General features: G+C 43.9%; 2 protein-coding genes and 1 non-coding gene across 3 annotated transcripts; 2 read left to right on the top strand and 1 right to left on the bottom strand.

Moving 5' to 3' along the window:
• Window positions 1-1,526: 1,526 nt before the first annotated feature.
• LOC131002405 (uncharacterized) lies at window positions 1,527-2,786 on the bottom strand. Its single transcript, XM_057928908.1, has 2 exons — window positions 1,980-2,786; window positions 1,527-1,796 (listed from the first exon to the last, which is right to left on the bottom strand). Exons 1-2 carry the CDS (start codon window positions 2,784-2,786, stop codon window positions 1,527-1,529), a joined length of 1,077 nt encoding a protein of 358 aa, XP_057784891.1.
• Window positions 2,787-16,440: 13,654 nt separating this feature from the next.
• LOC131002404 (uncharacterized) lies at window positions 16,441-18,654 on the top strand. The gene is made up of 4 exons (XM_057928907.1): window positions 16,441-16,632; window positions 16,718-17,398; window positions 17,645-17,835; window positions 17,928-18,654. The coding sequence occupies exons 1-4, from the start codon at window positions 16,441-16,443 to the stop codon at window positions 18,652-18,654; spliced, it is 1,791 nt and encodes a 596-aa protein (XP_057784890.1).
• A 5,320-nt stretch (window positions 18,655-23,974) lies between these two features.
• LOC131002447 (small nucleolar RNA R71) lies at window positions 23,975-24,081 on the top strand. Its single transcript, XR_009094295.1, has one exon. It is a non-coding gene; the product is annotated as a small nucleolar RNA R71 (small nucleolar RNA).
• Window positions 24,082-26,986: the final 2,905 nt, after the last annotated feature.

Here is a 26,986-nt window from a genome sequence, read left to right as displayed (position 1 = left end):
GTCGCCCTCCCTTTCTCCCTCCACCCTCGATTCACCTCCATTAGCGCCGCCCTCCTCCGAGGTGAGTCCACTCTGTTTCCGCCTCCCATTGTCTTCGAGAACCTCTAAATCTCGAAGTACATGAGCCAAAAATTAGGTTGGGCTTCTTATTCGAATGGTGAATTCATCCCCGATTCGGAGGACTTCGATCCGTTTGAATCTTTGCCTTCATTGCCGCCGCCGCCCCCTGGTTATATTGCTGAGTTTCACGGTGGATTCCAGTCAGAATCCGACGAGTCCTTGGGGTTTTCTTTGCCTCCATTCCCACCGCCGCCCCCTGGTTATTCTTCTCAAATTGAAGGCGGATTTCGAACTCCCTCGAAGGAGTCCTCCGGTGGTGCTTTGGAGGAGGTGTTGACGGTGAATGATACGCCCGTGTTGCCGATCCGACGGCCCATGATTCGGCGTTACAGTCGCTGCCGACGCTCTCTCGCGATGAAGAAAGAGGAGTCCGATTTATTCCCTTTCTTATGCACTGAGAAAGGGGAGGACGTCCTCAGAGAGAGGGAGGAGGCGGCTGTCGACGATGACACCCCAGAATGGTTGAGCGGCTGTACTCCGACGGTCTGACGGTTCCTCGAAATCTACTTACCACCTGTGAAAAGGGTGAGATTGTTCTTATTGTACTTGTGTCCCTCATATTAATTGCCCATGTGTGGTGGTAGATGGATTGAAATGCTGAGATGATGATTCATGTGTAATATGGGCTGTGTGCTTTGATTTTATGTTATGGCTGTGATTCTTTGGCAAGATTGTGTGGGTGACTGAATATGGTGTGTGTTCTCTGTGTTTTTTTAGAGGGCTGTGCCCCCCCCTGTGCTCATGTATGTGTTGGTATGAGGGTTGTGTCCCCCCTGTGCTCATATATGTGTTGGTATGAGGGCTGTGACCCCCTGTGCTCATGTATGTGTTGGTATGAGGGTTGTGACCCCCTGTGCTCATGTATGTGTTGGTATGAGGGCTGTGACCCCCTGTAGAACCATAGAAAATGACTTCTTTACAGCCAACTCCACTTTACAAATTTAGAACCATACATGATATTGTTCTTTACAAAATGATTTCTTCTCACTGCCTATACAGCCAACTCCACTTTACAAAATGATTTACATACAAAAGATTTCTTTACAAAATGATTTCTTTACAAATTGGAGGCTGCACCTAGAATGAACTAAATGGAGGCATCATCAATCAATTTCATTTGATTGAAGGCTGCCTCCATTGCATCAATTGCATCCTCTTCTTGTCCAATGTCATCTCTGCCTGCATCTTCTTGTCCAATGTCATCTCTGCCATCCTCTTGTAATCCCAACTGCTCCCTCAACTCTCCTATGCCATCCACATCTCCCTGCTCAATCAAGTATGCCAAACACTCTTCCACTAGCTCTTTAGGGACCTCTAATGCCATAGGCAAATTCCCCTGTCTTGCAAGCATCCCCTTCTTCATGTGTGGAATTTTATAACAATTCTGCCCTTTAACCTTCATTATCTCAGTGTAGCAGCTTTGTAGGCTCAAAAACACATTGTTTAAAGTCACTCTCCTCAAATGATTTCTGCACAGCCTGCACTAGTTCAGTTTCATTTGAGCTAACAGCCTGCACTTGCAAGCTTTGAATAGCCCTAAACCAACCTAAATCATTGATGTTGGTGTCTGGACTATTTGGAGGTTGATGAATAATTCGAATATCAAATCCATTTGCACTTGCAGCTGCTCTAAAATCAGGATCATCATCTTTTATATGGGGCTTAGCATTATCTTGCTGTATGTATATAGTTTTGCTTGCAAATTGGGGCCACTTGGCCATGATTGCAGGTATAAGTTGTATACATAGAGAGGAAAAACTGAAATTATTGATCTTACACATGAACTAAAATGAGCTCAACAAAATAAAACCAATCATCTTTGAGTTACAATGCATACATAGCTCCTGTGAACTCCATACCTTGTAGATGTACATGTCCTTCATCACTTGTTTAGTGATGGACTGAATTGGCTTCTCTTCTAAAGTTCCAGCTTCCCGGTTCTTTGATTTTCGCTTCGCTGGTACCATCTCAGTGAATGGGAAAATCCCTATCTTCCCATCGAATAATACACTTCCATCTTCATCAAACAACGGCCTACACACTGCACATAGGAACATAATCTTTTTGATGAACTTTTTACTTTTACATGTGCGGTGTGGGTCGATTTCTGCTGGAGTCAAGTAAAATTTGTGATTTACTTTGCTCATGTAGAACCACTTCTCATCAGCATGAATAACATTGTGCATGTTATTGAACTTGAGGACATTGCATATTCTGTCATACACAACTTGTTCTAGAGAGAATCGCAGCCGTAATAGCTTGTTGGGGGCTGTTAAATCTGGTCGAATGGCACTAGAATGAGGTCTGATCAGCCCCTTTGATATCCATCTCCCAACTGTGCTCTTTGAGCAGTTTATGCTGGTTGCAAGCCTTCGAATTGTACCCCTTTTGTGCAATTCAAGACTTGAAATGAGTTCCAAATCTATGTGCACTCTTTTCCTTCGACTCCTACTGAGTTTTTTGCTTTGAACGGTGACCAACTGACCTTGTGCATGTTCTTCCTTTGCAGCCTTCCACAAACGGGTGATAGAACTCCAACAGCATCCCCATTTCTCCATGGCTGCCTTGGCCGTTCCATAGTGAAGCTTCCCATTTGATGAGTTTTGAAGAAGAAACAAAGCAATGGCTTGTCGTTCGGCCCCGCTGAGATCTTTCCTTCTTCCCATTCTTTTTTTTTTGTGGAAGCAGTTTATTTAGACTAATTTGGGGTGAAATGCTGCCCAAATTTTGGTGTAGTAAGAATGTGCAAACACCCCCCTTTTATAGGGTTGTAAACATCCCCTTTTGGTGGCAAATTTAATTGAAAAGTGGCGCCATTTTTTTCATGAATTTTTGATGTGTTTTTCGGCTATTTTGGCAGCGGCAGTTTTGGTGACATGAACAAAACTGCTAATGGAGAAAAAAGGAATAAACAGGAATTAAAAAAAATGTGGCAGAAATTAAATTAATTAGATTTTCGAATTTAAATTTTTTAAGCTTAAAATTTCAAGTTAAAATAAAGGTCAAATACTTCATTAAACAATACCTAATCAAAATACTAATGGAGGTGGGCCATATCACTTTAACACCTAAACCACTACTCCTTAATCTCCGTGCCCAAATGAATTGTGTCTTAAATATTGGGACGGAGGGAGTATAATTTTGTTTATGTAATCTTGAATATCTTATATTTTTGCATTTCATGCTTTGCTATATAATTTATATCTTTAATATCTATGTATATTTTATACATTATACATTAGATCATTAGGAATAATAAAATACAAATGATAATTTTATTTTTACGCCTTTAACCTGATTAGCCCGATGGGCTAGCCCGAAATCCGAAAGTTTAGGGTTAGGGTTGAAGATTTACAACCCGAAAAAATCTCCAATCCGATTAACCCGCACCCGACTAACCCGAAACCCGATAGGGCTAGCCCGAAAACCCGGTGGGCTGGCCCGATTGACATCCCTAATAATCAGAGCCTAGACAAAGTGTCATTGTCTTCAGGTTGAGATCAAAAAGAAGTTCTTTTCATTAATGAAAGACTGATAAGACATCAGTCTAAATTACAATTATGAGCAGAAAAGAACAACCCTAAAAACATAGAAGACAACCAAAAGACTCAAGATTTCTGATTATACAATTTGAAGACTGCTTCCCTTATGTCTCTGGCTGCACTGGAGTCTGGATTCAAATTCCATATCTTGCAGATGGCTCTGAACTCTGTCTTGATTTTGTCTCTGTTGACTCCATTCTTGATCCTTGGTGGAGCCACAATCTTCTTCTGAGGATCAGGAATGCTTGTTCCGAGTCTTCTTTGAGCTTCTTGCATTTTTAAGACCAATGCTCGTTCTGGCAGTTGCATCAGGAAATATTTCCAGGCATCATTCCTGTAATCCTTGTCACCTTGGATGTTTGCAAAAACCATCCACTTGGTGTAGCATTCCTTTGTCTTCTCCCACCAGTCGTTCAACTCAGATGGTATCCATTTGTCTGGACGCTCAAACTTTTCCAAGTAAGATACCATCAATCCTTCACTGAAGTAGTGCGCGAGCTTTTGACCTTCCAGAAGAGTTGATACGAATTCGAGTTTCGTCTTCTTTGGCTCTGGCTCATTTGAAGAGCTTTCTCTGGCTCTCTTTCTATCGAGTTCGACTGAGGCAGTGGTAGGAGCAACTTTCGAGATAATATCTTCAGCCCTAGCAAAGTATGAAGGGATCCAATCCTCTTCCCTTCGGATGCGCTTCAACATATCCTCTTCCCTCTTTTTGGCATCATCGGGAGGAAGTCGGCTTTTCAGCTCCTGAAGATCATTAAACATCTTCTGAAGAAGGGCAGAGTCAGGGGACTCTTGAGGTCGTTGGATTTGCTGTTCAACTTTTGTAAGGCGTTCCAGGATAGGGCGTACTGTGTCGGCAACGAGGTATCTGACTTCAGTTGAAGGCATGAACGTCTTCAAGAATTCAAGTTCCATTTTGTTGACCCGTTCTTTGAGCTCAAGAAGTTGCGTCTTTGTCTGGATCTCTGTTTCAAGAAAAAGGTTGCACAAGTTATCGTGATCCTTCTTGATTTTGGGAAGACCGTTGTCAGGATCAAGCATTTCCCTCTTGTATTTGATAAGAGCAACTTCCTCAGTTTTTAATTCAAATTGGAGCTTATTGATCAACCCGGAATGATGAATCATGTCTTCAGTTGCCTGTTGCTGGACTTCTTTGAGTTTCTTCACAAACTTTTCTCCATAGATGTTCTGACGTTCGAGCTCATGATGGAGTGACTCGATTTCAAGCTGTTGATTGGAGATGTGCTCAAGCAGGACAACGATCGGATCTTCTACATCTGCAGAAATCAGAAATTGATTCTTGTGCGGTCGATTGTGTTTCCAGATTGTAAGAAGCTCGTCAATTTCTTCGTCTGAATCAAATAGAACAGGTCCCGCTGGGCGAGGAAGCTCGACTTGTTCTATTGGTATTTCTGGATCGGTAGAAGAAGCCTTCGCTTGTTGATCGTCAGATGGAGCTTTTGAGGTGGATGCCTCGGCTTTGCTCGGTGGAGCAGAGCATTCACATTTTTCTTCAGCAGGAGGCTGAGAACTCGTCTGCTCTTGACTGATGGTGATGCCTTCAAGAGGAGTAGGCTCACCAGTGTTGAAGATGGACTGTGATGAAGGCTGAGGAGTCTCTGTGACATCCTCGACTCGTTCTTCAGTAGGCGAGGGATCAGCATAGTCGGCTGATTTTAGTTCTGCTGCGGGCGACGAGCAGAGAGGTGCATCTATTTCAATGACACCGGCTTGGTCATCTTCAGCAGAGATTGTTGGAGGAGTTGAAGTCAAGTTCAACTGACTGATTGGATCAGTCATCAACTGTTCAGAGGCGGCAGGATCAGCTGCAGATTCCGTCGGTGGAGCAGTGTCGCAAGCTGGAGAGCTGAGTAAATCAGCTACTTGTTCAGAGATGAAGGGCTCTTCAGTCACCTTTGAAGAATCCAGATAATTCATAGCGAATCTGTCAAAGCCATAAATTATATCCCAAATTTTCTCAATTTGAAAGAGACTGATCAAGGATGCCTCTTCCATCTCGAATGAGTCTTCGGCTTGAGTGCTTTGAAGACTGTTGATCCGTGGGCAGGGTGCCGTCTTCATGTAGGTATACGTGAGAAGTCTATGTAGGTTCCGGTAGACTTCTAGTGATGTATCGAAATCACCAAGGAGATAACGGAGGTGATTTGTAGCATCTCGTTGAGCTTCTGACTGCAGGTCAACGACTTCCTGGGTACCTTTTGAAGGAATAGTGGGAGCTGGTTCAGGGAAAATTTCCAAGACAGCTTTGTCTTTGGATTTTGGAGAAATTAGCTTTCTGGAGGATTTTTAGGGGAGGGTGGAACGGGATCGGCGGGGCACATTCGTGTGAGCAGGAGGATTTGACGGAGGTGATTCAGGGGCGTCAGATGCAGATGATTGTGGGGAGGAGATATTGATTACCTTCGTCTTCGGAGAAGGTTTGGGTTCTCTTTTTGCTGGTTTAAAGAGACGAAGACTGTCTGTGAAGTCAATCATCTTTGACCATCGCACAAAGCTGTGCTTCTTTGTTCCTTGGATGATAATCTGGAGACCCTGTTTCCTTGTCGAACCATTGTCGTCGGCCTTGTATTGTGGGCTTCGTTGTAGAGAAGCTTCAGATAAGCTTCTTCCCAGTTGATGGATTCTTCCTTCAGAAGAGCTGCCATAACATTCTTCTGGGGTTGAGAAGCTTTGTCGGGGGTTCCAGTTGCACCTATCCAGCATTTTTGGATTATCTTGCCCAGCATGGCATACTCAGGATGAAGGTGGAAAAGTGTGACTTGGCTTTCCGTTGATTCAGATTCATCCTTCAGAGCAGACTTGAGAGTCTTGTTAGCTTCCGCATCAGTAAGACTGGAAAAGAAAGTTCCACTGTTCGGGAGTTTGAACAGTTTTCTGACAATCTTAGAGACGTTGAGAGTCTCTTCAACACAGTCTGCCGAGGTGTAGACACTGACTTTGGAGATAAGCTCTTCGGAGTCGTTGAACTTGAGATTCTTGAAGAATTCTCTGACTGCATCATCGAGAAGATATTTCGCTTCACTGGTGACAAATTTGGTCCATCCGTGCCGGTCGAGAATTGTCGAAACTTTCGCGTATTCAGGCTTCTTCTCGAAAGAATCCTTGTGCACGGACTGTTCGTATCTGACTTCTTTATCAATCGGAGCCTCCTTCTTGTTGTCGTTCTTCTTGATGTTGGTCTTGGCCATTTCGAAATGTGAAATCTGAGAAGAAAAATTTGCAGAGATTAATCTCACAGTAGAGTGCTGTGGATTTTGGGAGTTAGAGAGAATGCAAAAGTAATGGAAGATGGAGGAGTGGCCGTAATGAAGAAAGTGTGATCGTGGAGGATAAACAGTTTCCTAGGGCAATCGAAAAGACGTGGGCGGTTTGAAATCTGCGCGCCAAGTCAGGTTCAATGAATTTTGATGTCCATAATTAATGTCCGTCAGAGGAATACCTTAAAATAAGAGATTTAAACTGATATGGAATATTGGACACGATCTCTTTCTGAAAATAGGCGGCGTACAGTGCATGCAATGATTTGAAAAGATATGCTCAAAAAGAGGTGTCCAGAAATTAAAAGTTCAAAACTAAACGCAAAGTCGTCAGTTAATTGTTTTGACCTACGGACCCTATTTTCTTTATCAGTCAAAGATAAAAGCCGATAAAAGTAAGTTCCCAATAATCAGTTAAGAAAACAGTCAAATACTGATAATGCTTAAGCAGAGTTCCCCCTAAATTGGATAATCCATTCTCAACGTATGCAATAAGGTTCAGGAAACACCAATAGAGTAAAAGCAACAAATGTAAATCAGTATGGAATTCAATGAAAATCAACTTTTCATAAAAGTGCTGAAGAACAACGCTAGGAAGAATGAACTAAGACAATCTAAGAATATCATTTACAAAATGAGAAGTTTATGATCAGATGACATTCCTTGACCTTTCTTTGTCCTTAGTTGATGCGGAGCTGTTTGCTTGGTTTCCTTGGAGGACTTCCTTTTGGTTCTTCAATCATCTTCCCTTTTCCCTTCTTGTCTTCTTCTCGTTTGTCTTTGTCATCGGACTCAGGAACACCGCTGTACTTGTTCTGTATTTCCAGTTGCTGTTGAAGATGCATGATTGTTGATTCAAGAATAGCCATTTTGACTTTCAGCTCATAAGTTGCTTCTTCTTGAATGAGCAGCCTCTCGTCCAGCATTTGAAATCCTTCATCGGTGAGAGGCTTTGCAGGTCTTTGATCTTCAGCAAGTGCTTCTTCACCTCTTGCGTCGGCGGTAGCAGTCTGACGCGGTGGAGACTCACGGTGGACTTTAGTGTCCTCAGTGTCATCTTCTTTCAGAAGACCTCTGGAAATCAGGTACAGTTTGAAGTTGGGTGCCCAGTCATGAATAGCATCCCAGAGATTAGTGACTTTGAATTTCTCAAAGATACTGTTCTCTAGGGCTTCCAATTCTTCTGCAGTGAGAACTTCATCAATTTCCTTGTATTGAGACTTGGGCAGGGTTTTGACGAAGATGAAGAAGAAGTAGTTGACAAGATCCCGAAACTCTTCAGGATTCAGGGTTGCTATGATTGAGGGAAAGGTGGTTATGACACAGTGTTGGGCCAGTTGTGTTACAAAGTCTTTGAGAAGGGCAGTTTGATTGACAGTGGATGAGGATGAGGATGCAGCATCAATGTCAGCATGCTCATCAAACTTTGCATTCTTGTCGAACCCTTCCAGGCAGAAGTGAAAGAATCCTCTGAGAGGTAGTTCTTCTGAATCAGTTGCTTGTGTCTCCTTCGGCTGTTGATTTTCTTCATCTTGTGGAGGAACAGTGGGAGACTGTCGCTGAGATGTTTCAGTTCTTGGAATTTGCACTTCTTCTGAAGCTTTCTATGCAGCTTCTTCAGGATCCTCGTTGATAGTCCTTTGAGGAGTGTTAAGTGAGATCTTGACTGGAGATGACAAACTGTCAAAGTTTCTTTTGATCGAGCCTCGAGTCTTGTAGCGTGGCTCTGCAGTGGAGACAGGGGTTTCAATTGTCAGACTGACATTCCCTTTGGTTGAGCTTTTCTGTCCTTCGAACAAACGGATGGTGGAAGACACTAGAGTGGTTCTCTTCCAGAAGCATCGAGCCTCTTTCACACTGTGAAGAATCAGTGATGAAACTCTGGTTCCCTGACGAAGATGCTTGGTGGAATAGGATTCCTTCTTTTCTTCAGCGAGGATTTGAAGATAGGCCTTCTCCCAGTTGAATGGGCCTTTCTGAAGCAGGGCGATCAGCACCAGTTTGTGAGGTCTCGAGAGATGACCAGGTGATCCAAGAGTGCCAAACCAGCATTTCTTGATCATTTTGGCGATTGGTCTGAGATGAGGATGTAGTCTTGATAAGCTTAGAACATTTGTGATGTTGTGGTCGGCAGATACATCACTCATCAGCGTATCTCTCATGAGATTTGTGGCTTCGTCATCGGTGAAGAATGGGGCTGGTCCGTCAGTTGGAAGATTGAACACTTCTCTTGCTGCTCGAGAGATGTTGATGGAGATCTTTGTGGAGTATGAGAAATTTCCATTTGTGAAAACAGAGATTTCTGTTCTGAGATCACCAGTTGACTCATCAGTCTTGATGTTGTCGTAGAATTCTCTGATGGTCGACTTATCGAGGAGAAACTCCGGTGAGCATTGAAGGAATTTCATCCATCCATGGCATTCTAAGATTTCGTTAATCTTGTTGAACTCAGCAAGATTCTGGAGTGCCTCAAATGTTACGAGGGAGCCGTAACATACATCTTGTTGAGATGCTGATTTTCCCATGTGGAATTTTGAGTGTAGAAGATTTCTGCAAAAATCTATAAATTGGTTCTCACAGAGATTGAACTGTGGATTTTCACTGTTAGCCTTGTAGAGAAAGCATACTCAAAGAATTTTGCACAGATGATTTCTCTGAGATTGAATAAATCTTTTGTCGAAGATGAAAAGTTTTAGTAGAGAATGTGAAAGATCGTGCACGAGGCGGTTTCAATAAACTTTTGAAATCCGTGCAAATGGAGACGTGGCACGTGGATCACTCCGCTTGTTAGTAAAAAGGGTGGGATCGTGTGATCGTGCGTCACCCATTTTTTAAATGAAGAATGCACGTGTCAATTAAAAGGAAATGAGAATGTAAATATAATGACACGTCAGACTAAGCACATTTCAGTCGAAAAAGATAAGAGAAGCAGTCATAATTACAAGTAAGATTATTGAGAGAAGCTTACACAGTGACTACCACTAAATTAGTCGTTGATTGAAGTGCAAGTTCCCCCTGAAGTGTATGATTGGTTCTTCTTCGGTTTCTAATCTGTCGATTGTTGTTGCACGTTCCTTTCTCGTTTCATCATTCTTCTGTACTGAAGTGTTTCTTCATGAATCACTTCTTCAAATACTTCTGACGCCTTTTTGAATTCTGTCCCTGTTTCCTTGAGACGTGGCAGAAGTTCTTGTTTCTGAGACTGAAGTAGTTTCAGTCTGTTGATGAGTCTGCGCTCTTGAATATCTCTACTGTCAGCTTCATCTTCATCTGAAATGAAGTGGCGCATGATGATCCTTTGAGCATCTTGCACATGATCGATCTCTCTGATGATACTCAAGCCGAGTTTGATCATATCTGCTCTTTACTTCTGATTGTGAGTGGGTTGGACTCTGATTTTCTTCTGGAAAGATGAATCTGTCGTCTTGGTCAGAATCCAACGTCCCAATCTCTAGTCCGTTGACTCCTCGAAAATATGTGTGGACATAGTCGCTGGGGAAGTCTTTCTTGTTCCTGTACATTGGAGAGAAAACAAGGAAAAACACACAGGAAACAGGAAGAGAGCACGGAACAAGCAATCTCAAGAGGAATCTTGAGAAAAGATTTCGATCAAAAACAAAATACCCTCATTAGGATCTAGTTCAATTAGAACCTAATCAGATACAGAGAGTTCTTGCGAACAACCTGCTCTGATACCAATTGTTAGGTCCTGAGGATCTCGAATAGGTGTATGGGGAGGGGGGGATAATACACCTATGGGCTATTTTTAAAAACTCCTCAAACAGAGGGATCTCAGATAGAGATCAAAACGAAACTTTACACGCAAACACAGACGCCTGTTTTACTGAAAATAGTTTTGACCAAACAGGGTTGACGACTGATACTGAAAGCTCTTCAGTAAGGAGTTATCAGTTAAGTTGCTGGAACTTAACTGATGCACGTAAGGGCTTCAGTCGGGTTTGCTAAAACAGAGATGATAACACTCTTCCTGACTATCATAAGATAGATCAGTCAGACTGATATCATACGCAGCGAAAATTAAACTTAGTTTCGCAATAGCCTCGGTTGAGCACGTTGTTGGTCTTAGGTTTCTCTTTGCAGTTAATCAGTGTTAAGTTTATCAAATGAAATGACACAAGTATGAATATAAAACTGAAAGCTGTAAACAACACAGTGATTTTTACGTGGTTCAGAAAAACCATTTCCTACATCCACGGTTGGTTGATCAGACCAACAATCCACTCCGCAAGTGCTTAACAGGTGCACTGCAAACCAAACCGTGTGCTTGCCGGGTGCACACAACCGTACCACTGAAGAAAACCCTTCTTCAGTACCCACACTTCACTCGTGTCGAATTTCTCTTGCTTAGCACAACCCGCTGATGAGCCCTGGCTTGTGCTCTATTTTTGTGTTTGTTTTAAGTCTAGATCGAGTCTTTTTCCTTGTGTTTGTGTCGTTTGGTCGCCTGGGAGGGCGTAGTTCAATGGCAGGACCAGCTTGTGGGAAAGAGGCCAAAATGCCAGAGAAGCGGAGTGCCAGAGGATTCAAAGGGCCAGAGAAATCAAGCTGCCAGCGGATTCAAAGGGCCAGAGAAATCAAGCTGCCAGAGGATTCTAAGGGCCAGAGAAATCAAGCTGCCAGCAGAATCAAAGTGCCAGAGCAGCGAAGTCGGCTTTGCCAGAGAAATCAAAATGCCAGCGGAATCAAAGTTCCAGAGCAGCGAAGTCGGCTTTGTCAGAGGAGTCATCCAAGCAGCGGAATCATCCGAGCAGCGGAAGCAGCCGAGCAGAAGAATCCTCCGAGCACTCCAGGGGTCGAAAGTGCTGTCACCTCTCGTGAAAGAGGTATGTGCCGGAAGCAAAGGGATTTTGGAGGCAAAACCATCTCTTATGCCCATAAGTACCGCACGAGAGCTGGCAGGCAAGAGAAGGAAGGAAGGCAAGAGAAGACGGAGGCACAACAGACGGACGAGGATGGATTGCAAGTGGGAGTCCGAGAAAGGCGGAAGGCGGCTGCTATCCAAAAGAGACCGATAAGGCCAAACCAACGCCTTATCCAAAAGGAAACATATCTTCATGAAGATTAAGTCTGAAAAGGGATAAGCATCTCCATGCTTGCATGGATCCGGCCACACCTAATGGGCTGGGCCTTCGTACCCTAATGACTCCTATAAATACTCGATGAGCTTTTCAAGCCAAGGGTGCTGAAATTCCGTTCTGTTGTGCATTGTTTGAGAGTTGAAGCTAGCCCAGGCTGTGGGCATATTCTCATACTTTTCAGTTTTATGTTTTGCACGGCACTTTTGGCCGTAGGTACTTCTATTTCTCTTTAAGTAATTTCAATTCCAGTTATGTTTTCCTTTATATCTTTTGCTTGTGTTATTTACTTTATGGTTGGCTAAGTTTATATTCTGATTTGGGTAAGATGATCTAAGCATGAATGAATAAACTCGAGAGGTCTAATTTGAGCATAACAACTATATGAGCATATTCCCGATACACTAGGTTTGATTCCCATAAGGCTATAACAACTTGGTTAATTAATTGATCACTAGTTAACTAGGGAGTTTTGGTCACAAGTAATAATTTGGGCATAAGGCGAGTTGCCATCGACCTCCAAAATAGTACAACTGGTGTTGGAGCCGTGACTACTGTGAAATATCGGCGTAAGAGTCAAGTGGGTCTATCTAAATCTTAAAGCATTATGGGCAAAGCACAACTAGCGATAGGCCATCGCAGAGAGCGTGGATGTTGCCCGGGGTAGTTGATTTCCATTAGCTGACCCTTCTAAGGGATCATAAACTGAAAGGATAGATTGGGCAAGGGGTTTGTTGTGTGCGTGACGAGTGACAATAGGGGCACAACAATTCTTATGCCTATAACCATTGGTATGCGAATATAGTGATTAATCTTTGCACCAATGATCGAGTGTTAATTCATGTTTAGTGATTTGAACCCAAGTCAGAATTGTTTTGTTATTTGATTTATCTCCTTTGTTATTTCAGTTTAGGTTGGATACCCGTTCTGCCCATAACCACGTTTTGGTCAGAACACTGCAGAAAACAAAACCCTTTTAGTGACACCCTTGCATGAGAAGTTACTGCTCAGTTCCCTGTGGATTCGACTCTGGACTTACTACTAGCTAGTCTAGTGTTGGGCACAGGATATTTTATTTGCGCGAAGCTCAAACGACGGCTTCGTCAAATTGGCGCCGTTGCCGGGGAACTGAGAGCGCTAGTAATTTCTTTTGTAATTTTTGTGTGAGTTTTGCCTTCACGTTTGTGTATGTGTCGTACTAGGAGTGCAGGTAACGAATATCTTTTGTACCACGAGGAGATTGAGCGACTTGTTCGACAGAACAACGGTGCTAGACGCAGGGCAGAACAAGAGGCACAGGCAAGAGAGAGATAGTTAGAAGCAGAGAGAGAGATGGCAGAAAATCCGGAAGGATAGAATGACAACGCCAATAAGACTCTCCGAGACATGATGTTTCCGAACAACTTGAACCTCCGGCCATCAGCCATAGTACTGCCGGAGATCACTGGAAATTGGGAGCTGAAGCATACTCTTATCCAGATTTTGCCCAAGTACAGTGATATGCCCGGAGAGGACCCTCAAAGACATCTCCAAGACTTTGAGATGGCATGTGGAACGGTGCGCACCGCTAGTCAAGAACTTGGCGAATACATCCGACTCCTTACTTTTTCGTTCTCTCTGTTAGAAGGAGCGAGGGAGTGGTTGTATGATTTGCCCGAAGGAAGCATTCGGACCTGGCAGGAGTTGCAGAGCAGGTTTTTGGAAAAATACTTTCCAGCTGCCCTGATCCAAAATCTGAGGACTCGAATAAGCAACATAAAGATGGGATCAGGAGAAGTTCTATATGAGTACTGGGGAAGGTTCAAGCAGATGCTGGCCAAATGCCCACAACACCAAATACCGGATCATGATCTTATTCGGTATTTCGTGGGAGGACTCCGAAGGCAAGATATGCAATGGTTACACGCTGCATGTGGAGGATCGATCTTAAACAAATCTGCAGCGTAAGCTTTCAAGCTCATAGCCGACATGGCAGAGGAATCGAGAGATGAGGAAGGGACTATAGTCAGAACCACTCCAGTGCCGGCTCCTTCTGCCCAAGACGAAAAGTTGGACAAGCTTTGCAACATGTTCGAGAAATTTATGACGAACCAAGGAACACCCAATCAAGGGATTCCCAACATTCGGAAGCCTGTACAGGCATGCCAGCTTTGCATGGCAAATTCACATGCAACCGATGAGTGTCCACAACTTTTCGAAGATGAAGAGCTTAATGCTATTGGGCAACAGCCAGGAGGAAACAACGGAGGGCAAAACCAGAAACTTTTTGAGCCCTACAGGCAGCAGTACAACAATCAAGGATGGAGGCAACATGAGAACCTTAGGTATGGCAACAACAACTTTTTGGGGCCAAACCAAGGGCAGACGAGTAACCCACCACAATACTCGCAACAACCGCAATAGGCAAGAGGATCCTCCCTATCAGAGCTTGTGCATCAAATGGCTCAGCAACAAGTGAAGTTCCAGCAAGAGACCGAAAAGTTCATAATGAAGACTAGAGGAGGAATGCAGAATGTGAACTCCCAACTATCACATCTTGCCCAAGCAGTCGCCAGACTTGAAAGCAAGCAAGGGGCACTCCCATCCCAAGTGGAGGTGAAGAAGGTGAATGCCATGACACTCAAAGGAGGAAAGGAGTTGCCTGAGGTTGATAAGGAGAAAAACTAAGAAAAGTTGGAGATCAACGAGCAAGTCGGAATGGGATCAGCAGATGAGGAAGAATTTTCCCAAGAGAGAGAGGCAAACCGAAAAGCGACAGGGAAGGGTAAAGAGAAATCAAGCCAGGCTGAGCCCATAATCCCCTTCCCAGGCAGAATGGCCAAGGAACAAGAGAAGGAAGAATTAACCGAACTAGTTAAAATCTTCAAGAAGGTGGAGGTCAATATGCCCCTTTTGGTCGCGCTACGCTCTATGCCCAGATGTGCAAAATTTCTCAAAGAACTCTGCACTCGGAAGGTCAAATACACGGATGATGCAAAATTTCAAGTGGGCGAATCCGTATCCACAGTCTTACAACGAGATATGCCCATAAAATGTGGAGATCCTGGAATGTTCTACATTCCATGTGTAATAGGAACCATGAAGGTGGAAAAGGCAATGCTCGACTTAGGGGCATCCATCAACGTTATGCCCTTGTCCATGTACCAGGACCTGGAGATAGGACCGCTGAAGCCTACCCGAGTGGTGATCCAATTGGCAGATCGATCAAATGTCTACCCAGAGGGGATATTGGAAGACGTTCTGGTCAAAGTGGAGGAACTCATCTTTCCAGCGGACTTTTACATTCTCGACATGGGGAAGTCAAAAGCACGAGATCCGGTCATGCTTTTGGGCAGACCGTTTCTAAAGACTGCCAGAACTCGCATTGATTGTGATACGGGCAAGCTAACATGTCAGTTCGAAGGGGAGACAGTAACCTTCGACATATACAATGCCATGAAACATCCAGCCGATACAGAAATGGTGAAAAGTGTCGACATGATCGAGAAGGTTGTTGAGGAGGTTTTGCCCAGAACAACATTCAAGGAGCCATATGACATTATAATCCAGAATGGCATAACCGAGGAGGACTTGCAAGAGGAGCATTTACAAGAGGCGATAAAGGTACTTAATGCGTGGAGCGAATGGGTCAACTACACGGAGGCTCTGAAAATCCCTACCTTGAAGGAGGAAGACCGACTGGTGCCTTCGATCCAAAGGGCACCCAAGCTCGAGCTGAAGTCTTTGCCCAAACACCTCAAGTATATCTTCCTGGGCGAGGATGACACTTTGCCCGTAATCATCAACTCAGAGTTGACACTCGAAGACGAGAACAAAGTCAAGATGACTTTGGGGAAGTACAAGGAAGCAATTGGATGGACCCTAGCCGACATTAAGGGCATAAGCCCTACTATATGCATGCACCGCATATTACTAGAGGAAGATGCTGTTCCAGTCAGAGACCCCCAGAGGAAACTGAATCCAGCCATGAAGGAAGTTGTGATGAAAGAGATACTCAAATTGTTGGATTTGGGCATAATATACCCAGTATCCGATAGTAGGTGGGTAAGCCCAGTACACGTTGTGCCCAAGAAGTCGGGCATACAAGTGGTGGAGAATGAATTCCGGGAATTGATTGCTACAAGGTTGCAAACCGGCTGGAGGGTGTGTATTGATTACCGCAAGCTCAACCAGAAGACACGGAAGGATCACTTCCCCTTGCCTTTCATCGATGAGATGCTGGAAAGACTTGCGGGGAATCAATATTTTTGCTTTCTAGATGGATACTAGGGCTATATGCAGATTTGGGTCGCAGAGGAGGACCAGGGCAAAACGACATTCACTTTCCCTTTTGGGACGTTTGCCTACCGGAGGATGCCATTTGGGCTATGCAACGCCCCGGGCACATTCCAAAGATGCATGATGAGCATATTCTCGGATCTCCTTGAGAATTGCATCGAAGTCTTCATGGACGATTTCACAGTGTATGGGCAAACCTTCGACTCATGCCTAGCCAATCTGGAGAATGTGCTAAAAAGGTGCGTTGACAAGAGCTTGGTGTTGAACTACGAGAAATGCCACTTTATGGTCAAAGAAGGGATTGTGCTCGGACATGTGATCTCAGGCAGAGGAATAGAAGTGGACAAAGCAAAAATTGAAATCATTGCCAAACTACCATTACCCAACAAACATCAAGCAGTTACGAGGATTCCTTGGGCATGCTGGATTCTACAGGAGGTTTGTGAAGGACTTTGCAAAGATTGCCCAACCTATGACAAGGTTGCTACAAAACGAAGTGGAGTGGAATTTTGATGAGGATTGTAAGGAGGCTTTCCAAATCTTGAAGAACAATCTGATCTCCGCACCCATAATACAACCCCCTGACTGGGGTATGCCCTTTGAGGTGATGTGCGACGCCAGTGGATATGCCATAGGGGCAGTTCTTGGGCAAAAGCGGGGAAAGGAAAGTCATGTCATCTATTATGCCTCGAAGACATTGAATGGAGCCCAAATCAATTATTCCACGACTGAGAAGGAGATGTTGGCAGTGGTGTTCGCTTTTGAAAAATTCAGGTCTTACCTGCCTGGAGGAAAGACCACAGTCTACACCGATCATGCGGCTCTGAAGTACCTTCTGGCCAAAAAGGAGTCTAAGCCCAGGCTGATCCGATGGGTCCTACTTCTACAAGAATTCGACGTGGAAATAAAGGACAAAGCTGGAGCACAAAACCAAGTGGCCGATCATCTAAGCAGGATCGTAAGGAAGGAAGAAGGGGAACCAATCAAGGAAATGTTCCCGGATGAACAACTGTTCTATGCCCAAGGAAGAAAGGAAGATCCATGGTACGCAGATTTGTGCAATTACCTATGTTTTGGATATGTACCCCCTTGATACACTTATGCCCAGAAGAAGAAGTTGGCCAGAGACAGCAGAGAATATATTTGGGACGAACCGTATATGTGGAAGCAATGCGGGGACCAAGTACTTCGGAGATGTATCCCACAAGATGAGCAAAGAAGCATCCTAGAATTTTGTCATTCAAAAGAGTGTGGGGGACACTTTGGGCATAAGAGGACTGCAGCCAAAGTTCTGGAGTGTGGTTTTTATTGGCCAACAATCTTTAAGGACAACTACACCATCTGCAAGAATTGCCCGCAATGCCAGCTAGAAGGAAACATCACCAGGAGGAATGAAATGCCCATGATACCCATTATGCCCGTGGAGATATTTGACATTTGGGGAATGGACTTCATGGGACCCCTTCCCAGCTCAAGAGGAAACTTGTACATCCTACTTTTGGTGGATTATGTCTCCAAGTGGGTGGAGGCAAAAGCATCCCCGACGAATGACTCAAAGGTAGTGGTGAATTCTTGAAGACTAACATTTTTTGCAGGTTTGGTGTGCCCAGAGCAATCATCAGCGACCAAGGATCCCACTTCTGCAATTTCTCGGTCGAAAACTTGTTCAAAAAGTATGGAGTCCAACATCGGGTCTCGACAGCCTACCACCCACAAGCCAATGGACAGGCTGAACTTTCAAATCGCATTATCAAAACGATTTTGCGAAAGACCGTTGGCCCCACAGGGAAGGACTGGAGTCTTAAGCTGGAAGATGCCTTATGGGCATATCGGACTGCATACAAAACTCCATTCGGGATGTCACCATATCGAATGGTGTATGGCAAGAGGTGTCATTTACCGGTGGAATTGGAGCACAAGGCTTTCCGGGCAGTGAATAAAGTGAACTATGATTGGGACAAGGCAGGGCAAGCAAGGAAGCTAGAGATCCAAGAGCTCGAAGAAATCAGGAGAGAGGCATACGACAATGCTGTTCTCTACAAGGAAAGAATGAAAAAGAGCCACGATGCTTTGATCACAAACAAGCAATTCATCTTTGGGCAAGAGGTTCTCCTGTACCAAACACGGTTCAAATTTGCACAAGGCAAGCTGAGTACCAAGTGGACCGGCCCATTTGTGGTGAAGACCCAATTCCCAAATGGAGCTGTTGAGATCGGAAATCTAAAATCTGGGAAAGTGTTCAAGGTGAATGGACAAAGGCTGAAAGCCTATTATGGGCATAAGCCCGACGCTGGGGAAGAACTGGATCTCGACCCAGCCACAAACACCTTGGATTAATTGGAAGGTATCACGTCATGCCCAGGACGATAAATAGGGCACTGGCCAGGAGGTAACCTGGTATTTTCGTTTAGTTTATTTTCTTTTAGTTTGTTTCGCTTTCGTTTTTGTTTGCCTATGAACCCGGTTATGCCCACAGCTGTGGGCGAGTTTGAGTTTCCCGCCTTCGCGGAAGTTTGAATGTGTTTTGCAGAGACAGGGGGAGCAGTTATGGGCAAAGAGCAGTCGATTGGAGAAGCATTGATTCCAGGGCAGAAGGGGGCTCTCGGCCAAAACGCGGCTGAAACCGCCTGACGCACGTCACATCAAGTGACAGTTGTCAGTCCCTACACCCCCAAAAACCCTAAAACCCCTACTCACGACGTCACTATGTTCGCTATTATTTTTACTACGCCGCAAGTATACGGTGTAGTTGCAATATAGGGAAGCAAGGTCGTATTCCACAAGGATTAGAAGTCAAATTCTAGTGATTACCTTAAGTCATTATGCTAGAGCTATTTAGACTAAACAAAGAGGTGAGTGGTTTAATTAACTAACAAATTCAAAGACAAAATAAGAACAATCAAACAAAGTGGATTAATTAAGTGATGAAGGTGGTTTAGGGATTAAGCATCGATGGATTAGCAATGGACTTCAAATTAGCTCAATATTAGTCTTGATATTCCTATTTATCTAGAGTGATCTCCCCACTAGTTCTAGCCCCCTCCCGGACGACTAAAACTGTAGATTACGGGTCATAGTTGCCGTCCCCGGTCAACTTCTAACCTATAACTCCCAAGAGCACAAATGATCGGTAAACTCTCACCCAACTCTCAACCTCCCGGTTTATTGAGTCAATATGTTTCAAGCTCCTAATCTATTATGATTATCCTCTCCCAATTCAAATCACAAATTAGAAATGCATAGAAAGTGGCCAACAATCCATACAAGAATTAAAGCTAGGGCTTGAAAAGATAATGAAGAAGGCATAATCAAAGACAAATATTGAGCATAATAATCAATCCATTACATAATCTACTAGCCTAATCCCCAAACCAATGGGGGATTTTAGCCTAACATGTGCACAAACAACAATCCTAAATCAAAGAAATACATAAATGAAAGAGAGAGTAAGAAGTGACAAATCCTATTAATGAGCTTTCTTCAATCTTCTCTCCTCTTTAATGCCTTCAATCTTGGTAAAAAGATGTGGTAATGGAGGCTAGGGTTTGGTGTGGAGGAATTGGGGAAGATGGAAATGGGTGTGTTGAATGTTGGGGATGATGAATAATGTGGGGAAAAGGGGGAGAAAGGGGTTTAAGGGGTGAAAAACCCGACTGGGGCCCACTTGGGGAGGCTCCGCCCTTTTCCCGCGGTCCTGGCCCGCGCCCGCGGCCGGCAAACGTGGGGGAGAGTCAGGGGACCCGCAGTCCCGCCCCGCGGCCGCGGGTGATGACCACGGGTGACTCCTGAGTCGGGAACAGCTGACCCGCGGTCCCGCCCCGCGGCCGTGGGTGGTGACCGCGGGGTACTGGGCGTTTTGCGCAGTCCGCTCGTTTTGCTCCGTTCTCCCTCGTCCGGACTCGGATTTGGTCGCCGTTTGCGTTCACGGATTCCTCTCGAGACGTACTTCAATCTCATATCTTCAAAATCCTCCAATTAGTCCTTGAGTTTTCCTGAAATTACTCCAAAACTACACCAAGACATCAAATCTTCATAAAACTAAATATTCGGGCACAAACAAGCATTCACAAGCAAAACATGAAGGGAAATGACAACAAAACATGTGGAATTGAGGTACGAAAATCATGTTTGTCAACCCCCCAAACTTAAAGTGTTGTTTGTCCCCAAACGACGAAGAGAAGAGAGATAAAAGTAAACAAACATGTGAGCATGAATTGGTGTCATTTCAAGGGCTTCAACAATTTTAAAAATCTTTCAAAAGTGTATCACAAGCAGAAATGCATTCCAAGAAGTCACAAGTGATAGTGATTTCAATATTATAGCATCCAAGCTTGAATCCTCACAAGGTGGATGTTTCAGTGGTGCACTCAACTCTCAAGTGTTTAGAATGGACGTGTTTGCACTCAAATTGAAACAATGCATGCAATCTACCATAAAGCTTGCCATTTGTCCTAACTCTCTATGCTTCAATGTGCTACAAACAATGATCAAAAAGGACTTTCATACGGTTGTAATGAGGGCTCTTTGGTGAGGTGGGGTGTTTTTAGGCAAATGACTCATATCCCACAATCCCAAATTGAATATGTCATATTCACCATTGTTCTTATCAATCAAAAACCAAAATCCCCACATTTCTTCTTTTCACTCTTAGTGATACTTATCATGATATGATTCAAAAGGCAAATCACTCCCATTTATGCTCTTTTATTCACATTCATTTTCATTTTTTTTTTCTAAGCTCATAGGGGACTAGTGATTTTCACTCAATCAAAGCTTGATAAGCAATTTCAATCATTTCCCAAACCTTTTCATCAAAGCAATCACTAACAATCTAAGTTCTACCCATCATTGGTTAATTCAAAGAAAAGTTATAAGGCACAAAAGTGGGTAAACTATGATCATATGAGAATTTGGACAAGATTTGGGTTAAGTGGTTTGCAAAGATGGCCTTCAATCATCTCAACATTCATAACACATCTACTTTTATTTTTTTGAGAGAGGACTTATGGCAAGTTCTAGAGATTAACGAACATGTTCAATTGATTTACACTCAAGAATGAAATGAGATTGTGATAATATGACAATCAATGGCTCAAATCTTACAAGCTCATTATCAAGTTCTTGGAGGCAAAACATTTAACTCACTTGTCACAAGTTCAAACTTTTCATGCATAATCCACAAGTGATACACACAATTTTTCCAAGAAACAATTCATATCATAAGCCCAATGACATTCAATCAACATCACAAAGTTTGATACAATTATCCCAAGCAAAACAAAAACAAAAATATCAACCCAACTAACTCTCAAGCTTTCATTTATTCAACAATAACAAAAACAAGACAACAATACTAAAACAAACAAAAACAAGTAAAGCTTAAGATAGATGAGACAACTAATCCATCTCTCCCCTCCCTCCAAACTTATTTCACACAAAGTGAAAATGAGTTTGGAAGAAAAGAGAAGGAGAAGTTGTCTCGGACTCACAAAAAAAACTAACATATAAAAAAAAATAAACCATACAAAAATTAAAGGGTACCTTGTTGGGGTGCCTCCCAACTAGCGCTTAGTTTAACGTCATGAGCTAGACGTCTCCATGATGGTGTTATGGCTCGGGGGTGGTTCCAACGAACACTTCAACTTTTGGTTTCAAGGGCAAAAATGCCTTGATTCTTTCCTTCTCAATCACAAAGGTTCTTTCATCCTTCTTTCTCAATTCAATTGCTCCATTGTTGAAAACCTTGTTGATTTTGAAAGGACCCGTCCATTTTGATCTTGGCTTTTCCGGAGGTAGTGATTGACGGAAGGTGAGGAGAAGGACTTCATCATCGGGTGCAAACTCCCGTTTGTGCATCATCTCGTCATTAGCACTTGTTGTCCTCTCTTTGTAGAGGCTTGACTTCTCAAATGCGTGATACTCATCTAACTCTTTGAGTTGGAGTACACGGTCTTGCCCCATTGGATGTATCTCATTCTCACCAAAGAATGCATACTTCAAGTGTGTGGGGAGAAGCTTCAACTCCAAGCCTTGGGCTTCCTCCTCTTTCCTTTCTCCCTTCAATTTTTCTTTCATGTTGATGCAAGGTTCAATCACTTGCATCAATTTGCATTCCTCCACTCTCATTCTTTCTTCCCCATCTTTGTGCTTGGGAGCTTTGTGGATTGAGAATGTAACACTCTCATCATTCACTCTCAATGTGAGCTTGCCCTTTGCAACATCAATTAGGGCCCTCCCCGTCGCCAAGAATGGACGTCCAAGGATCAAAGGTACATCTTTGTCCTCAACCATATCCAACACCACAAAATCCACCGGAAAAATGAATTTGTCAACCCTCACCAAGACATCCTCCACTATCCCTTTTGGATATGAAACGGAACGGTCCGCCATTTGCAAAGCAATCGTGGTTGGCTTAATGGTTCCTATTTCAAGCTTGTTGAAGATGGAGAGAGGCATCAAATTTATGCTTGCTCCCAAATCACACAAGGCCTTTCCAAAACGACCATTTCCAACATCACATGGGATAGTAAAGCTCCCGGGATCCTTGATCTTGATGGGTAGCTTCTTTTGAAGAATGGCACAACATTCTTCGGTGAGGTTGACCGTCTCAAATTCTTCTAATTTCTTCTTCTTGGATAGAACTTCCTTGAGAAATTTTGCATACTTGGGCATTTGTTGCAAAGCTTCAACAAGGGGGATGTTGATGTGTACCTTCCGAAAGATCTCAAGGAATTTAGAGAACTCACTCTCCACATTTTTCTTTTGAAGTCTTTGAGGGAATGGAATTGGTGGGCAATAAGGTGGTGGTGCCTTGTACACATCTTTCTCCTTCTCCTTATCGCCTTGCATTTTTGAGGAAATGTTCTCATCATTGTTCTTGACTTCCGGAGGTATCTTGGACTCTTCAAGTATCTTCCCACTTCTTATAGTGATAGTCTTGCAATGTTCTTTTGGATTCACAACGGTGTTACTCGGAAATTGCCCCTTTTGATGTTGGTTGCTTAAGGATTCGGCAATTTGTCCCACTTTCATCTCAAGCATTTTCAATTGGGTTGCTTGAGCCTCTAACCTTTCATCGGTTCTCGTCATGTGGGCTTGAGTGGCCGTTATGAATTTCATTAAGATCTCTTCAAGGTTGAGCTTCTTCTCTTCCTTGATCATGCCATCACTCACCGCAAATCCGGGCGGTGGTTGCAAGAAGTTATTGGGATTACCATAGGAAAGATTCGGGTGACGATTTGCTTGAAACCCTTGATTGTATTGCCCTTGTCCTTGATAGCCACCTTGTTGTTGGGGCCGGAAGTTCCCATAGCCTCGGTTGTTGTTGTTGTTGATGTAGTTCACATCCTCAAAGCTAGTTTGTTCTTCAACCACGGGGTCTACTCTTGATATTGACATAGCATCAATCTTGCTATTTATGGCGGTCATTTGAGCCGTCAAAAGGGCTATGGGATCCGAGCTTGTTGTAGCCGCCACTTTCTTCAAGATGATCCTCTCCGTCGGGAATTGATGGCAATTTGCGGCTAAATTCTCAATGATGTGGGCGGCCTCCTCGTGGCTTTTCTCCAACAATGCTCCATTGGCCGATGCATTCATATCTCTTTGCATCTCACCACTACACCCGGTGTAGAATACACAAATGATTGTGTTTTGATCTAAGCCATGGTTAGGGCACTTCCTTAGCATCTCTTTGAATCTTTCCCAAGCTTCATAGAAGGATTCTCCATCAAATTGGTGAAATTGGACTATGTCCTTCTTCATCTTCATGGTTTTACCCGGAGGATAGAACTTGTTGAGAAATTTTTGAGCCATCTTCTCCCATGTAGTGATAGAACCACCCTCTAAAGATTGATACCATGTCTTGGCTATGCCCCTTAGTGAGAAGGGGAAGAGTCGAAGTCGAACGGCATCCTCCGAGACTCCATTTATCTTGATGGTGCCGCATATCTCCAAGAAGTTTCCAAGATGTCCATTCGGGTCATCTTGAGAAAGACCGGCGAATTGGTTTTGTTGCACCATATTTATGAGGGCGGGCTTGAGCTCAAAATTATTGGCATTGATCCTTGGAGCATGCACTCCTCCTTGTTGGAACACGGGTTGAAACATGTTACTAATGGGTGGTGGTGGAGGCGCATTCCTTTGAGCTTCTTGCTCATTGATTCGTCCTTGCATAGCCTCTAGTTGCCTTTGAAGTTGGAGGATCAATTCTTGATTTTCCGCCATGTTTCCCTCCATTTCTTTCTCTCTTCTTGCTCTTGCTTTATTGTGTCGGCAAAAAGCTTCAACCTCAAGGTTTATAGGTATAAGAGGTGCACCTTTAGACCTTGTGTTCATACACTACCTATCAACCAACAAGGACAAAGAGTCAAATCACAATCTTAAAATAGAAAACAAAAATAAAAGCAAGTAAAATGTCTAAAGTAGTTAAGCACAATGAAGCAAAATATCACAAGCAAAGAAACTAAACTAATCCCCGGCAACGGCGCCAAAAACTTGCTCGCTATTATTTTTACTACGCCGCAAGTATACGGTGTAGTTGCAATATAGGGAAGCAAGGTCGTATTCCACAAGGATTAGAAGTCAAATTCTAGTGATTACCTTAAGTCATTATGCTAGAGCTATTTAGACTAAACAAAGAGGTGAGTGGTTTAATTAACTAACAAATTCAAAGACAAAATAAGAACAATCAAACAAAGTGGATTAATTAAGTGATGAAGGTGGTTTAGGGATTAAGCATCGATGGATTAGCAATGGACTTCAAATTAGCTCAATATTAGTCTTGATATTCCTATTTATCTAGAGTGATCTCCCCACTAGTTCTAGCCCCCTCCCGGACGACTAAAACTATAGATTACGGGTCATAGTTGCCGTCCCCGGTCAACTTCTAACCTATAACTCCCAAGAGCACAAATGATCGGTAAACTCTCACCCAACTCTCAACCTCCCGGTTTATTGAGTCAATATGTTTCAAGCTCCTAATCTATTATGATTATCCTCTCCCAATTCAAATCACAAATTAGAAATGCATAGAAAGTGGCCAACAATCCATACAAGAATTAAAGCTAGGGCTTGAAAAGATAATGAAGAAGGCATAATCAAAGACAAATATTGAGCATAATAATCAATCCATTACATAATCTACTAGCCTAATCCCCAAACCAATGGGGGATTTTAGCCTAACATGTGCACAAACAACAATCCTAAATCAAAGAAATACATAAATGAAAGAGAGAGTAAGAAGTGACAAATCCTATTAATGAGCTTTCTTCAATCTTCTCTCCTCTTTAATGCCTTCAATCTTGGTAAAAAGATGTGGTAATGGAGGCTAGGGTTTGGTGTGGAGGAATTGGGAAAGATGGAAATGGGTGTGTTGAATGTTGGGGATGATGAATAATGTGGGGAAAAGGGGGAGAAAGGGGTTTAAGGGGTGAAAAACCCGACTGGGGCCCACTTGGGGAGGCTCCGCCCTTTTCCCGCGGTCCTGGCCCGCGCCCGCGGCCGGCAAACGTGGGGGAGAGTCAGGGGACCCGCGGTCCCGCCCCGCGGCCGCGGGTGACTCCTGAGTCGGGAACAGCTGACCCGCGGTCCCGCCCCGCGGCCGTGGGTGGTGACCGCGGGGTACTGGGCGTTTTGCGCAGTCCGCTCGTTTTGCTCCGTTCTCCCTCGTCCGGACTCGGATTTGGTCGCCGTTTGCGCTCACGGATTCCTCTCGAGACGTACTTCAATCTCATATCTTCAAAATCCTCCAATTAATCCTTGAGTTTTCCTGAAATTACTCCAAAACTACACCAAGACATCAAATCTTCATAAAACTAAATATTCGGGCACAAACAAGCATTCACAAGCAAAACATGAAGGGAAATGACAACAAAACATGTGGAATTGAGGTACGAAAACCATGTTTGTCACACTACCCTAACTATCCAACTTCCCATAATCACCACCCCCCTTTCTCAGCCTTTCGAATACAAAACCACCACCCAGCCACCATGGTATCCACCAGACCCAAAAACAAACTCTGAGGCATACCCCAAGGAAACGAAATCGATCTCATCGGAGAAAGCCCCTCACCGTCAAAACCAAAAGCTTCGAAGAAAACCCCACATCAAAAACCACTCCCGATGGAAACCACACCTACTCCCTCATCCAAAACCCTACCACAACCCGAGAGCCCCTCGCCGGTGGACGAACATGCTATTGAGCAACTCACGGCGGAGATAGACGTCCATACTCTCAGCGCCGGAGACCAGCATGCAGCTGAAGGAGAAGGCAAGGCGACACCGGAAAAGGCGAAGGAAGGCGAGGAAGAGCCGTCCAAGAAAAAGCGCACCCCCACTGCTCCGAAGAGGAAGAAGCCAGCGGCTGAGAAATCGGCCACGCCGGCCGAAGGATCATCCAACGAAAGAAACGAACCCTCTGGTTCGGTGATGTAGAGTGAGCAAGAGGAGTCCGGCGAAGAGCAAGAGGAAACTCCGGCGAAAAGGAGGAAGAAAGTGATCAACCCGACCCCGATCCGAATGATCAAGGGAGAGCCGGCATCAGCATCGAGGAGCAGAAAGAAGACAGCGAAGAGAGGGATCGATGTGCCCAAGATCCCAGACATGGACGCGTTGGAACCCTTGGGCATAGTGGACAAGGTGAAGGAGTACTTCAAGAACATTGGCTGGAA

Source organism: Salvia miltiorrhiza, unplaced genomic scaffold, assembly GCF_028751815.1.
Source record: "Salvia miltiorrhiza cultivar Shanhuang (shh) unplaced genomic scaffold, IMPLAD_Smil_shh fragScaff_scaffold_132_2, whole genome shotgun sequence".
Taxonomy (NCBI): Eukaryota; Viridiplantae; Streptophyta; class Magnoliopsida; order Lamiales; family Lamiaceae; genus Salvia; species Salvia miltiorrhiza.
This window is presented reverse-complemented; position numbering and strand designations above follow the sequence as displayed.

What these genes read in the sequence shown, in the direction of transcription:
- LOC131002405 (XM_057928908.1), bottom strand. Translation starts at nt 2,786, where the DNA reads ATGGGAAGAAGGAAAGATCTCAGCGGGGCCGAACGACAAGCCATTGCT. An exon ending in AGGACATGTACATCTACAAG is followed by an intron (nt 1,797 to 1,979) that starts GTATGGAGTTCA and finishes ATATACATACAG; the next exon opens with CAAGATAATGCTAAGCCCCA.
- LOC131002404 (XM_057928907.1), top strand. Translation starts at nt 16,441, where the DNA reads ATGAGCATATTCTCGGATCTCCTTGAGAATTGCATCGAAGTCTTCATG. An exon ending in ATTACCTATGTTTTGGATAT is followed by an intron (nt 17,399 to 17,644) that starts GTACCCCCTTGA and finishes ACAATCTTTAAG; the next exon opens with GACAACTACACCATCTGCAA. An exon ending in TTGGTGGATTATGTCTCCAA is followed by an intron (nt 17,836 to 17,927) that starts GTGGGTGGAGGC and finishes TGGTGTGCCCAG; the next exon opens with AGCAATCATCAGCGACCAAG.